This window comes from Toxotes jaculatrix, chromosome 6 (genome assembly GCF_017976425.1).
Source record: "Toxotes jaculatrix isolate fToxJac2 chromosome 6, fToxJac2.pri, whole genome shotgun sequence".
In the NCBI taxonomy this organism is placed as follows: domain Eukaryota; kingdom Metazoa; phylum Chordata; class Actinopteri; family Toxotidae; genus Toxotes; species Toxotes jaculatrix.
The window spans coordinates 22,558,089-22,571,524 of record NC_054399.1 but is presented as its reverse complement, the minus strand read 5'-3'; the positions used below and the strand labels follow the sequence as shown (position 1 = coordinate 22,571,524).

The following is a 13,436-nucleotide window of genomic DNA, read 5'->3' as shown; positions in this document are numbered from 1 at the left end:
TGAACACACACTGTAGTTTATGTTTGTCCAATCACATTTACTCCATGCTGCTGCCAGAAATATTCATCCGCCGCTGAAAATAGCCCCCAACAAATGCACTATTTCTTCTTGTTTCAGTAACGCTGGAGGGAAACCAGTGGCCAGTCATTTTAGGTCATTACTGAGCCTTTATAAAACACACGTTTATTTATCCAAAAGTTGTTTTTAAAGATTTAGGTCTTTGGTAGCAGCCAAAGGTTTTGGGGGTGAGTGCCACAGACAGCGTAGAAAAGTCAGAAAAAATCGAGACGTGGACTCATAAGTTGTTGGTTTTGTTCTTTTTGTGGAATTTGCTGACAATTTGCAAGGTGCAACTCAAGATGGTGAAATAAAAACTTCTGCCAATAATCAAGTATTTTCAACGTCTTTTCCACTGACACGAACACAGATATTTTTACTGAAGCACATTGTTTAGCTTCAACTAATGGGAGTTCACTTTGTTAGTAACTGTTGTGATCTTTTGTCGGACACTACTTTGCTCAAAGAGTCTAACTCAAATGTAAAAAAACATATTTTGGCAGAACATTGTCAAACACCAGTTTTTCTGCAGCAGGTCGGTTCCTGAATGTCACATGTCACCTCAAGAGAAAACATGTTTTTGTACATTTCAAAAAAAAAAAAAGGGAAACTGGATCCCATGAGTCATTGCTCCAGTTCTAAGAACCACAGAGAAAGTCAGGTGGACCTACACTTAGTACTTGTAAACTAAACTAAATATTGGGGGTGGGGTGGGGTGCTGAAGTGTTACCCTCAAAAACGTGAGCCCTGTCAAATGCCACAGATTTCCAGCGTGAAATCTGACTAATCTGGTGTCTTTTTGTGAATCCAGCTGCACGACATCTGTCTCAAAGTGACAGTGAAGCAGGCTCTGCTCTGCAATCAAGGTGAGCACCTTCGAGTTTTCTCTGATGTGTCAAATTTCTCCATCCTTTTACCCACTCACGGTGATGAAAATTAGATCAAAGTTGTTTTGCTTCAGCAAGTTTTGTCATCTTGTCTCTTGAATGGAACAGAGCACTGGTGAATTAAAAAAAACAAAAAAAACAAAAAAAGAAAACTCCCCCTTCTCACCTCTGTTACTGTAAACAGAGAGCTGGCGGAGAACGGATACGGTTTAGGGCTTTGAACTTATTTTGTGAATGAATCCGTGGGAGGACAGAGAGCTAAGTTTAGAACACAGAGAATCAAAACAACTCCTGCCTGCCCTGCATGGCTTTCCCCTACATGTAGATGGGAAACCAAGACAGAAAAAATGTCTGAGATGCATGAATGCAGACAATAACAGAAAGTTGTGGCCAAAAGACAACTGATATGTAGCTTGTAGATTCATTGCCTGAGATTTAATGGGTCAACTGCTTCCACAGTACAACAGCACATCCACAGTGTCCTCAGACAACCCCTGATGTCTTGCACACATTCTCATGTGAGCTGTGGGTGTGACACTGTCTGTCTCCTCTGCCCGAGGGACTAGACCTACCATAAACGTTACCGCTCGCTTTGAGTCCTTACACCCACAACCATAATGCTGCTTTATTCTATCACCATCTTCCTCTTGGATTCAACTACAGCCTCTAACGGCCTGCAGTGTCCCCACCCTGCATACGCCCTGTGCTCACTCTCCTCCCAGAGAGAGCTAGACGTCTGACATGTCAGACAGCATGAGTGAACTGGTGAGCTGGAGCTCCAGAGATGAATGGGTAAAGCCACTGGGCTGAACCGTGGTGCAAACAAACCGACCATATGCAAATGTGCACTAATGGAAAATGGCTCACTCGAGTGTGACACATGGACCTGTAGACGGCAGAAGTTTAAAGATTAGATGAAGAAAAATTGTTCTGCAGATATTTCACAGGGACACCTTATCATTACCACAATCTAACCAACAGCTATCAACAGTCCAACAACTCTGCCAAGAAAACTATGAACATTTCTCATTAAAAACCAAGTCTGAGAATTTCCTCTCTACTTGTACATAACAGACTACTTCACACTGTTTCCTCAGAGACTTGATTGCTCTACTCATAATTTTTATCTGAATCATTGTCATGAGCAGCTTTAGCTTCCTTTTGCCACACTGACCCAGGAGGAACAAATTTTGCTCATATGTATATTATACAGATGAATGACAAGAAATTTCAGTATTTTTCAGGTATACAGTGCTGTGCAAAAGTTTTTGCCCCCTTACTCATTTTTCACCTTTTTGCACCTTTGTCCCACTTAACCTTCTCAAATCATCAAACAAATTTAAACATTACACAATGATAACCCAGGTATTTAAAAAATGCAGTTGTCCTGTTGTGATTTTATTTGTTGAGAGAAAAATCCTCTCCAAACCTACATGATCCTCTGTGAAAAAGTATTTGCCCCCTTGTTAAAAGGTGAGGTAATTGTGATTAATCCTACTACTGGGGAAAGCTGAGTTCAATTTCATGGCCACACCCAGGCCTGATTGCTGCCAGACATTCCAAATCAGGAGACCACTAGTATAAAACCTGTCTGACAAGGTGAGGTAGGCCATACTGAACACACATCATCATGCCACGTTCCAGTGAGCTTCAAGAGCAAACAAGAAAGAAAATTATAGAGATGTCTCAGTCTGGAAAAGGATACAAAGCCATTGGTAAGTCTTTGGGACTCCAGCGGAGCACTGTCAGAGCCATCATCCATAAATGGAGAAGACATGGCACAGTGGTGACCCTTCCCAGGAGTGGCCGACCTACCAAAATTACTCCAAGAGCATGGCGCAGACTAGCTGCAGAAGTCAACAAGGATCCAAGAACCACATCTAAACAACTGCAAGACTCACTAGCTACAGTTAATGTCAATGTTCATGACTCCACCATCAGAAAGACACTAGGCAAAAATGGCATCCATGGAAGAGTTCCAAGGCGAAAGCCACTGTTGACCAAAAAGAACATCAAGGCCCGACTCACTTTTGCCAAGAATCATCTTGATCATCCCCAAAGCTTTTGGGAAAATGTCCTCTGGACTGACGAAACAAAAGTTGAACTTTTTGGGAGACGTGCATCCCGTTACATCTGGCGCAAAAAGAACACTGCATTTGATAAAAAGAACATTGTGCCAACAGTGAAACATGGTGGAGGAACGGTGATGATCTGGGCTTGCTTTGCTGCTTCAGGACCTGGTCGACTTGCTATTATTGATGGAACCATGAATACTGCTCACTACCAAGAAATCCTGGCAAAGAATGTTCGGCCGTTAGTTCGAGACCTCAAGCTAAAGCGCACCTGGGTTCTGCAGCAAGACAACGATCCAAAGCACACCAGCAAGTCCACTTCTGAATGGCTAAAAAAGAACAAAATGAGGGTTTTGGAGTGGCCTAGTCAAAGTCCCGACCTGAACCCTATTGAAATGCTATGGCATGACCTTAAAAAGGCTGTTCATGCCCGAAAACCATCCAATTTGGTTGATCTTAAACAATTTTGCACAGAAGAGTGGGCCAAAATCCCATCACAGCGATGTGAAAGACTCATCACCTCTTGTCGCAAACGCTTGACTGCAGTTATAGCAAAAGGCGGTTCAACCAGCTATTAGGTTTAGGGGGGCAATTACTTATTCACATGGCCCTATGTAGGTTCAGATATTGTTTTTTCCCTTAATAAATGACATTGGCACTGAAAACTGCATTTTGTGTTTACTTGTGTTTTATCTTTGTATAATATTCAGGTTTGCCTGATCTGAATTGGATGAGTCTGACAAACGTTCAAGAAATGTCAGAAAATGGTCAGGGGGCAAAAACTTTTGCACAGCACTGTACATAACAAAAGAAAGAATACAAAGTGTAGGAATACCACAAATGGCACCATTAAAGAACAAGAGAGTTGAATTAGCACCTGTTCGACAGAGATGCTAATTCAAGGTTTGATTTGTTGAATTTGAGGCAAAGCAATTCACCACAGAAGATGGTACACTGATAATCACTATCCAAAAAAAAACAAAAAGCAAAATCAAAGCAGGCTGTTCTGGAATAAAACCAATATAACTGTGTCACAGCAGGGAGAGACAGGAGAGATCACATCATGATCACCTGACCCGAGGAGAACCTTGTTGTTCATTGGTTAGTTCACCGGTTTACTGAAAAATCTATTAGCTTTCCGTGAAACCTGGTGAAAGGTATGGCTGTGGGCCAAGGATGAAGTGCTAACTTTTTGTTGTGACTGACTGTGGCAGATTTTTATGATTAAAGTGCTTAACCTAAAAACCTGCCATCATCAGACATTTCTGAATGTTTGGTTTTCTCTGACATCAGACCAATCAGCCTGATTCTCTGTTAGTTGAATGTGAATGTAGATCTGGACAGAGATTCTGTGGATCCTGTGGCCTCTGCAGAGGCACGGCAAACTGCAGACCAGAAGAAAAACTGTTTTGCAGTTTTAGCTGAAGTGCTACTGAGTGAAGTTCAAAGCTTAGAAACAATTAAGTAAGTGGACCTTGAGTCCTGATTCTCAGATACAAATAAAATTAAAACAACTCTCTTCTAACAGGAAGTTGCATCACTTTATTGGGCAACTGAAATGGCACAGTGCAAAGCAGCAACAGCAACTTTTAATCCTCAGCACATTCTCAAAGTGATGGGGACTGATATTTCAATCTGAGCACAGACAGTGGAGGCTTGGTTACAACCTACATCCCACTGCTGACCCAGAACTTTCTAGAAACGAGAATGTTAGCCACTTGCACAGTGCCAGTTAGGTACATGAGTGGCCGTATGTCATTAGCATAACCAAAGTAAATGGGACTGTCCTGCACAGTAACAATGAAATTAACTCATTTAGTGTCTTCAAGATTAGATGAACAGACATTTATGTCCAATCTAGTGAAGCAGAAATTGAAAGTGACACTGAAAAAGAGATGAGTAAACAGAGTGATAACAGAGAATGTTCGGTTAAAGCTCATTAGATCATTCCACATAGATAAGAAACAAAGCCAGTGCAGTGGCAGACAGAGTGGACTGAGTTCATCTCTTCACAGGCTGGATGGAAGAGGGCTGGAAGCAGGTGAGCTGCAGCTGCATGCTGCTCTTAAACTTGTTCAGCAGCTCTTCCAGTAACCTGGAGGAAGAGACAAACACATGCGTGAATCATGTGAAATTAATCTTTAAATCATGAAGCAAAAACCAAAAGGTCACATTCACTTTTATTAGTAACATGGGCCAGTATGAGGCTTACTTCTTATCAGCTCCGCTGTGTAGCTGAGGCAGGGCGTCCAAAGCCAGTTTGAAGCTGGCACTGTATAGAAAAGATGCTCAGTTACAACTTTGTGTTTAGAAAAGACACATGCACTGACAATAAAAACCAGAAACACGGTACAGAATGTGTGTATCCAGGCATGTACACTGACCTACCCACATGAACACAAACATGTATGCACACGAACACACGAACACACACACACATACACACCGCTGTGCATGCACACAGCAGAACCAGATTACTTTCACTTCCTTTCCATAACCCACCAAGTAACATAAATAGGGATTGTAGTGAGGGATGTGCGACTGCTAAGATTTATGTCTGTGACATTCACTACCATAAATCACTGGGCACAAATGTGAGTTCCCGTCTGTGCCACTGTGTGAATGTGTTGTACTTACTTGCTTTCGGCATTTAGGTATGCGGCTATGGCGTCTCTCAGACCACAGAGTTCAAGGCGAGCCTGTGGGGTGGGGGTGGGGAGTGGGTGGGGTGGTTTATAAAAAAAAAAAAAAAAAGGAGCGACAGAACCGGTGAAATCAAGCGAACCCCATCAACTGTCAGCAGTTGGTAGCTTGAACTGAAATATGGGATTATCAGAAACGGCAGGTAAATCCCCAACAAGTGTGTGGGGTCAATTTATGAGTCAGGGTCGTATTATGAGTTGTGAAATGTGTGTGTGTGCATGTGTTCACATCAGTGTGTACCTGCAGTGCCCCATTTTTGCTGAAGGAGGACACGCATTGCATAAGACGGCACATCTCGTCCGCGACTGACTCAACAATTTTAGATATAACGCGAGGCACCAGATCCTTAGAGACGGTGAAGACCTGAGACAGAAACAGTTGGTGATGAAAGGATGAGGTGAAAAGGCAGAGACACAGTGTAAACAAGAGTTGGTGGAGGAGGTGTGCAGGTTGCGCGTACCTCTGCGTGTACTGTGATGATGCTGACCAAAGCCTCCTTCAGGTAATTCCTTACACCTGAGAGAGAAAAACCCGCAACATTAACCAAAATCCAGTGTGGTGAAGTGAAATGTGAGCTTTGAAGAGAAACGACGAGGGAAGTGTCATAAACTGCCGCCCTGAGATTTTTAGTTGTGTATTAAGGGCTCACAGTGTAGTTACATGATATATATATATAAACATTTCACATGATGATCCAGCCGTGTGCATAAGAGAGGCTTCTGTCGCCATATGTTTAAGTCATTGGATAAAATAGAAGCATGCGACCAGCAGGAGCCATCTTTGAATACTCAAGATTAGGAGTGATTGTAGTGATCCATGGAGAACATGAGTAACTGCACACTGAAGGTAAATACGGCAAAGGTTTTTAACTGTAGGTCTGAACAGGCACAGCTGTTCAGTGAAATTTTCATGGTCTTAATGATGAGCAATTCATCTGGACCACCGCCACTGTGCTCAAACAAGACCACGGAAGGTGACATCTTTATTCACTTTGCTTAATTATCATCAGATATTTGACTGTAGGAGTAATGACAGGCCTCAACGCAAACAACAGAAAATAATGCAAATGGATTTTCGGTGGAAGTGCCGCTATGTAAGATTTTTTTCCATTGTAAACAATACAACATAATTCTGTGCTGCGAGGAGGACGAGAGGCAGCAGAGAGAACAGATAATATTCTGCCTGGAAATTTAAAATCTAACACTTAGTAAACTCTAGCAGTGAAACAACCAGAGACAACAACAGACTGAAACTGGATTTCTAATGCTTTGCAGCGCCCACACGCTAACATGAGTCTCACACAAAAAGTGCAACAAGCGAAAGTATCATATCCTAGAACTGTGGTTTAGTGTCCAAAATGTTCCTCTTTCACATACAGCCCAAACACACAAACTCACAGTGGCAGGAACAAACCAGAGCAAGGCCTAACTTTCGATCAGTGGTGCCTTTTAAAACTTTAAGCTGCTGCCCGTCTGAGAATTCACTGAGCTCTCACACACACCCCGACATGCTGCTTCACATCCTGTGCTAAGGTAAACCACATATACACATTTAAGTTTCACCTGGGTTTGGACTGCATCTGGTGAACAATAAGTCAAACTACTTTGCTGCCCACCCACAGCTACACGCAAAGGCCACGAGACTTTTGGGGAGGGCAATACAATGATCTAAGCGGTGTTTACAGTAAGCCTTCAAAGAGCTGTACTTTACACATGACAAATGTGAACACACAACAACCCAGATCAGACCAGAGATGCTGAGTTTTCACACCACAGGACTGCTAAGGTCTAATTTATGATATTACCAGGGTCAGTTAGTGGTTGCTGAGGGTGATTTCTCTCTGTTGTCTCAGCCTGACATCCCAGGTCGGTGTGAAACACGAGGAGAGTTGTACAGACCTTTTCACCTGCAAACGTTTAACGGAGCGTGTCGCCGGCGAGGCTGTGCCGTGTAGTACCTGAGGGTGTTTGGCAGTCTCTCCAGTCAAAGTATCCAGCGTAGATGCCGGGCTCCAGAGAGCCTGCGATCGGATCGGCTCGTCTCTCAATGTAGGCTTCAAACAGTTTTCTGTCCAGTTCCCGTACAGCGTCCACGCTCACCTGGCACGTGTTGGTACAAAACAATAGATAGATACACAGTAGGCATATAATACCTTCTCACCTCACTCAGATGGACGGTATGAATGGTATAGAAAGGCAGCAATTATATAAACAATTATCGTCTTGGCTTCAAATTATATGTATATTACTTTTAACGACGTTGGAAGCTTGACTCTAACACTCAATTCACCACTTTAGTCCAGACTAAAATATCTCATCAGTTATTGGAAGGACTGATAAAATTCTGTACAGACATTCATGGTCATGGTCGTTCATGGATTAAGCCTACAGGCTTTAATGATCCCTTGACTTCAAAAATGATCATCAGGGCAAAATTTTAATTTCTAAAAAACTTAGGTTTATTATTAATATTTGTAAAACTAATGCCATTCCCATCAACCTCAGATGTACTCTGTACATCTAAACATTATACCTGCTTAAAATCAGCATGTAGAAACTGTCAGTGTGAGTGAGTGAGCATGCTAACAATAGCATTTAGCTCAGCGCACCGCTATTCCCGAATCCAGCCTCACAGGGCTGCTAGCATGACTTAACCTTGCTTTGATTAATGTTCCAGTTTACAAAATGTTAGAAAATAATGTGAAATCTCACAATTTGCTAGGATGATGTTTTCAAATTGCTTGTTCGCCAAAACCCAAAGATATTCTATAAACAGGGATTTAAAAAAAAAAAAAAAAAACGAATAGAAATGATGGAGACACAGAATGTTTTTGTGTTCTTCCTTGATAAACAACTCAAACTGTTAGTTATGAGAATAGTTGGATCATTTGCTGCTCACTGTCGAGTCTTTTCTGCATTAATCACAATATGATACATTAATTTGTTTGGAAAATTACAAGAAAAGTTGATGCTGAAACTAATAAAGTGTATTCTACTTTTAACTCGCTGTTTGCTTAGAATAATAACTTGATGTAAAACAACAAATGATTGTTTCTGCATCACAATATGATCCCTCTCAACATAAATAAATTAAAATATTCATTTATTCCCCAGTTCTTTATGTTCTTATTCCATGAGAGATGTTTTAACCATTAACCTGATATCTAAATTCTTACATTTAACTTCTTCAGTTCTGCCTTTTGAGCTCATTTCAGGAGATTATCACTTTACAGTTAAATTTGCAGAGCTAACGTGTAATAGGAGAGCTGCACCATATTGTGGGGCAGCTGCACCGTAGGTGTATGATGGGGGAATTCTCATTTTTCACATTCATAGCTGTAGTAATATTGGAAGATTAAAATTTAGACAAAACTATCACCTATATCTTGCTTTCTAAATATTAACTGCACAAGAGGAGCAGTCTAAATCACTCTTTCAAAGAAAATGATCTTCACCTGTTTTTACTGGAAAACCAACCGAACACGTCTTTACTTTGTGATTCAGCCATTAGTCATTGTGTGCAGTTGTGTGAGTGTGTCTGTGTGCATGTGTGAAGAGGAGAAAGCAGTTGAAATGCAGAAATGAGCTTCCAAGATAATGACCTTTAATTTTTTTTTAAAAGAAAAGAGTCATATCTCTGCTCAGAAGAGAGTGAGGGACGCTGAGAATCTCTCATCAGCTTTGTTGTTAATGACAACACAGTGTGTTTCTCATCAGTAGTATGAGCAAGAGCTGAGTATTATTTCCTTTAACTGAAGTTCATGCTGTAGATATGAAATGGTAAAAACCGCTGTGTTATACTGACCCGTGTGATCTTCTCTGTCCCTGTGAAGCCATGTTTCTCGAAGTGATCGGCCAGGTTCAGGAAGGTGTGTCTCTCCAGGTATTGGCAGTTACTGAGGATGATGAGCAGACGCTGCTCCTACACACACAAATATGTTTATATTTTTATGCATTCCCTGGCCCTAAGCATCACACCTTACGTCTAACTCCACCCTTAACCCCAATCGTAACATAAACCTAACTCTGTGACCCTACAAGCAAGTCAACGAGTGAGGACTGGACAAAATGTTATTTTCCAAAAATGTCATCACTCTTCAAAGAGAGACCTTCACTTCTAAACACTTCTAAGCTTTTCTAAAATGTCCACATTTCTAAAATGTCCACCCTTTCCTAAAATGTCCCCACTTAGCAAAATTGTCCTCACATTTCTAAAATGTCCTCACCTCCTCAAATCTTCTCAGTTAGAAAAATCTTGGCACTTTGCAAAAAATATTCCCACTTTCCAAAAAGTATCCTTTGCAAAAATGCCCCACTTTACAAAAGGTCAATTTTGCAAATAAATTGTTTGAATCTTTTAACATGTTCTACCTTTTTCAAATATGCCCTTGCTAAATGTCCTCATGTTGACAACATGTCCTAGCTTTTCTAAAATGTCCCCACTTTCCCCACTCTCCTAAAACATTGTAGGAGAACATCCTTGTCCTTTACAAATGATGCCATCGGTGTCAGCAATTTGTTTTTCACACATACATCAAAGGCTGCAGACCTACAGACGAGGTAAGAGGCTTGGGCTGATGTAAACTGATATCTGTCTAGTAATGACAGCCAGATCCTGTCCTAGTTTGTATGGTGTGGTTTATAGATTGCCAACTGGCAAAAACAAGATTATATCACGAATGACAGCAGTCTTAACTCTGGTCAGCTGAACCCAGTTGTGTCTGGCTGCCTCTCCTGCTTCATAGATCTGGGGTTGGGGAAACCCCATCTGCACCTTGCTCCATTTCCCTTTACCAGAAGCACTCTACGCCCTGCTCTTCCTCCTCCTCATCCTCCTCCTCCCCTTCACTTAACCCCCTTCACTAACATCTCAAACAAGTTACAGGAAATGATGACATATCAGCTTCTTGTCCACAACCAAGAAACAGCCTGATAACATTTTATGAGTGAGACATGTTTGTCTAGATGTGTAAAGGAGAGAGCCCACGCTCTGGTGCAGTCACCAGATGTGAGATTTCAGGTGTATTAACCTTAAACACATTAAAGGAAATAATTTAAAAAGAAAACGTCACGCTTACAGATGTCGGACTGAAGCCATCATGAATGCCGGTAAACCGATCTGGAGAGGACAAGTCCACTGCAATGTTGCTGTAAACACAGGAGAGATTTTATCATGCAGTTGAAATCAAACACACTTAAATCAAAGACAAAAGTGCATGAAAAGTCACTCAGGAGCTTACTGAGATGTATCAACGTCTCCATCTGTCTTAGTGCTCAGCTGCTCCAAGCAGTTGATGAAAACCTGGGTTGAAAACATGGACATGGTTTTCAGGCATGTTGTGCTACGCTCATATCTTACTCTACATGATCACCTAGCTCAGTTCACAACTGATTAAGATCTTGACATAAGGTGAGTCTGTGCTGTAGGGGACAGCGGATATACTGAAAGGTGCTATAGTGGTGCAAGGTGACGGCCTTGTAAGCTCACTTCACGCCGCAGTATGTGAGGTGAGGCATATATAATCTTGGTGGGAATCTGCGTCAGACTGAAGGTTATACTACTAAACAGATGCAAGCAGAGATACATTACAAAGTCAGTCGCAGCCTGAGAAAACACAGAAATAAGAATGGCTGAAAACTGTTTTTAGCAGCGGCATTACGCTAGCTCACCAGTGCATCATTTCATGTCGTATTTTGAGTGGCTGGTTTGTAAATGTGGGCCATAGAGGCAATCCCACTGTGGGACTTTGGTCTGACAGTGTCAGAATTTTGACCCAGGGAGTCTTTGGTCTTCAAAGCTCTAAATTTGTCATTGGTGAACAGTAAGATCTAGGACCTTGATCAAGGAATGTGACGAGAGAGAGAGACAAAGAGAGAATTATGGGACAGCCCAAAACAGGACAACAAAGACGCCTTTAAAGAGTGGATTAGAAGTTAAAACTGTGGGTCAACTGTATGTTTGATGTGTTTGTAGGGGTCTAGACTTCAGGACTTCAGATTTAAAAATCAAATGAATGAGATTCTGCTTTTTTGTTTTCTTATGTGTTGTTAATCTCACCTTCATGATGCTCACACTGAGCTCTGCGGCCTGATCCTGGACCTGGTCTAACTGCAACACCTGAAGATAGAAGATACAACACTGTACATTAGGAATAAAAAGACCTGCTGTGTCCAAATATTTTATGCATTTAAGTTATTTAAAATAAGAGGCTGTGCTCTGTATGGCTATGATATGTTGTGTATCAGTGTCCGACTATCCCTAGTTCCAACTGAGGAAGAATAAAGTTTATTAATTTAACTGAAATGTGTTAATAATGGGCATCAAATTAATCCCACAAAGGAGGAGAATATAATCTTGCACGATAGCTTTACTGAATAGCTTTTATGTTAACTGTAGAGCTGCAGGAATACAGCTAAAAATCATAATCAAGGCGGCTTTTCTCAATGATGAGACAATTATTCATAATAACTCTGTTAATCTGTGGGAACTAAATGGGCTTACTGCGCCTAAGATTTATGACTACAGAAACAAACACTCTCTGGGCTGTGAAAATGTTCTTAGCTACAGCTGTAAATGTTTAGGAAGCAGAGAATTTGATTTGATTATCTGATTTGATTTAATTTGACTTTATTAGTTCTGTTTTCTTCATATATATATATGTGTGTGTGTATGTATAAAGCCAAAAATACAAAGCATTTGATGTAGTGAAGGCACTGACACCACAAAGAATCAGTGTGCCCCTAATAAGGTTAATTGAGGAAACCAAAATGGTGGTTAAGATTAGCATACCAATTCCTCAGTAACCTCAGCTAACTGCATTTGCACTGTACTTGACCGCAGGTGATTCTCTTACATTGATCTCTCCTGGTTTGATTTCAAAGGGCTCTTTGAGCGACTGCAGCATCTGGACCATGCACTGTTCAAACTGTGAAGGCTGCAAAAAAACGACCAATGTCAGAAACAGAGTGCATTAACATGGATTACAAAAGTTGGGCTGCACAAATAAATATCCTACGATTTTCATGTCGCAAATATAAACACGGTTCTAAAAAAAGGGACATAAAAACACACATGACACTGCGTGCTGTATTTTAGGAGGGGATTCTCTGCAAAACTAACACAATGGTATACGGACAAATGTTGGTAAAAGCCTCTTCTTGAAAGGAAAAAGGCCTACGCACCTGAACTGCCAGCTAAAAAGTGAGAAATGATTATGCAAAGTGCAATACTGATACTGATTTTAGTGCAAATCTCTTGTGAAAATTTGCTGTCTGTCTGTCTGTCATTTTCCATTTCCATGACGTGAGGTGCTTTGTGCAATAATATTCTTACCAGGCTGGTGATTCCTTCATTATCTACAACCCAGTCCTCCTTCTCAGCGAGCCTCTTAACATCTGAGTGTCAGGAAAAAGCACAAATATGAATCAAAACTTGTTACTTGAAACCTCTTTGCAGTCTATTGAACTCAAAGACAGAAAAAAGCCTTTCTGTAAATGAACTGTGATCACTTTCATACAGGGTAATTTCATGTGAAAATATAAACAAAATAAAAGAGTTTCTGAGGGAAAACCACAACATGTTATACAATTAAACTCCTTCTGCCCAGACCACAATTTGATGAGAGTGTGGGGGAAAGTTAAGTGAAAACCAGTAACACTTCTCAAAATGACCATGCCTAACCACAAATGAAACCGAGCATTGTCTGGTTTTAGTCTCA

General features: G+C 41.1%; 1 protein-coding gene across 1 annotated transcript in view; it reads right to left on the bottom strand.

Annotated features, from left to right (window-relative positions):
- Positions 1 to 4,136: 4,136 nt before the first annotated feature.
- The window catches only part of exoc2 (exocyst complex component 2), a 44,754-nt gene continuing 35,454 nt past the window's right edge, over positions 4,137 to 13,436 (bottom strand). The window contains exons 17-28 of the mRNA XM_041040076.1: positions 13,052 to 13,113; positions 12,573 to 12,653; positions 11,777 to 11,836; positions 10,959 to 11,020; positions 10,797 to 10,866; positions 9,524 to 9,640; positions 7,677 to 7,818; positions 6,180 to 6,235; positions 5,960 to 6,082; positions 5,654 to 5,715; positions 5,229 to 5,288; positions 4,137 to 5,111 (exon numbers count right to left, since the gene is read on the bottom strand). Of these exons, the coding sequence (XP_040896010.1) occupies positions 5,018 to 5,111; positions 5,229 to 5,288; positions 5,654 to 5,715; positions 5,960 to 6,082; positions 6,180 to 6,235; positions 7,677 to 7,818; positions 9,524 to 9,640; positions 10,797 to 10,866; positions 10,959 to 11,020; positions 11,777 to 11,836; positions 12,573 to 12,653; positions 13,052 to 13,113 (989 nt within the window). The 3' untranslated portion in view covers positions 4,137 to 5,017. The remainder of the gene's footprint in view (positions 5,112 to 5,228; positions 5,289 to 5,653; positions 5,716 to 5,959; positions 6,083 to 6,179; positions 6,236 to 7,676; positions 7,819 to 9,523; positions 9,641 to 10,796; positions 10,867 to 10,958; positions 11,021 to 11,776; positions 11,837 to 12,572; positions 12,654 to 13,051; positions 13,114 to 13,436) is intronic.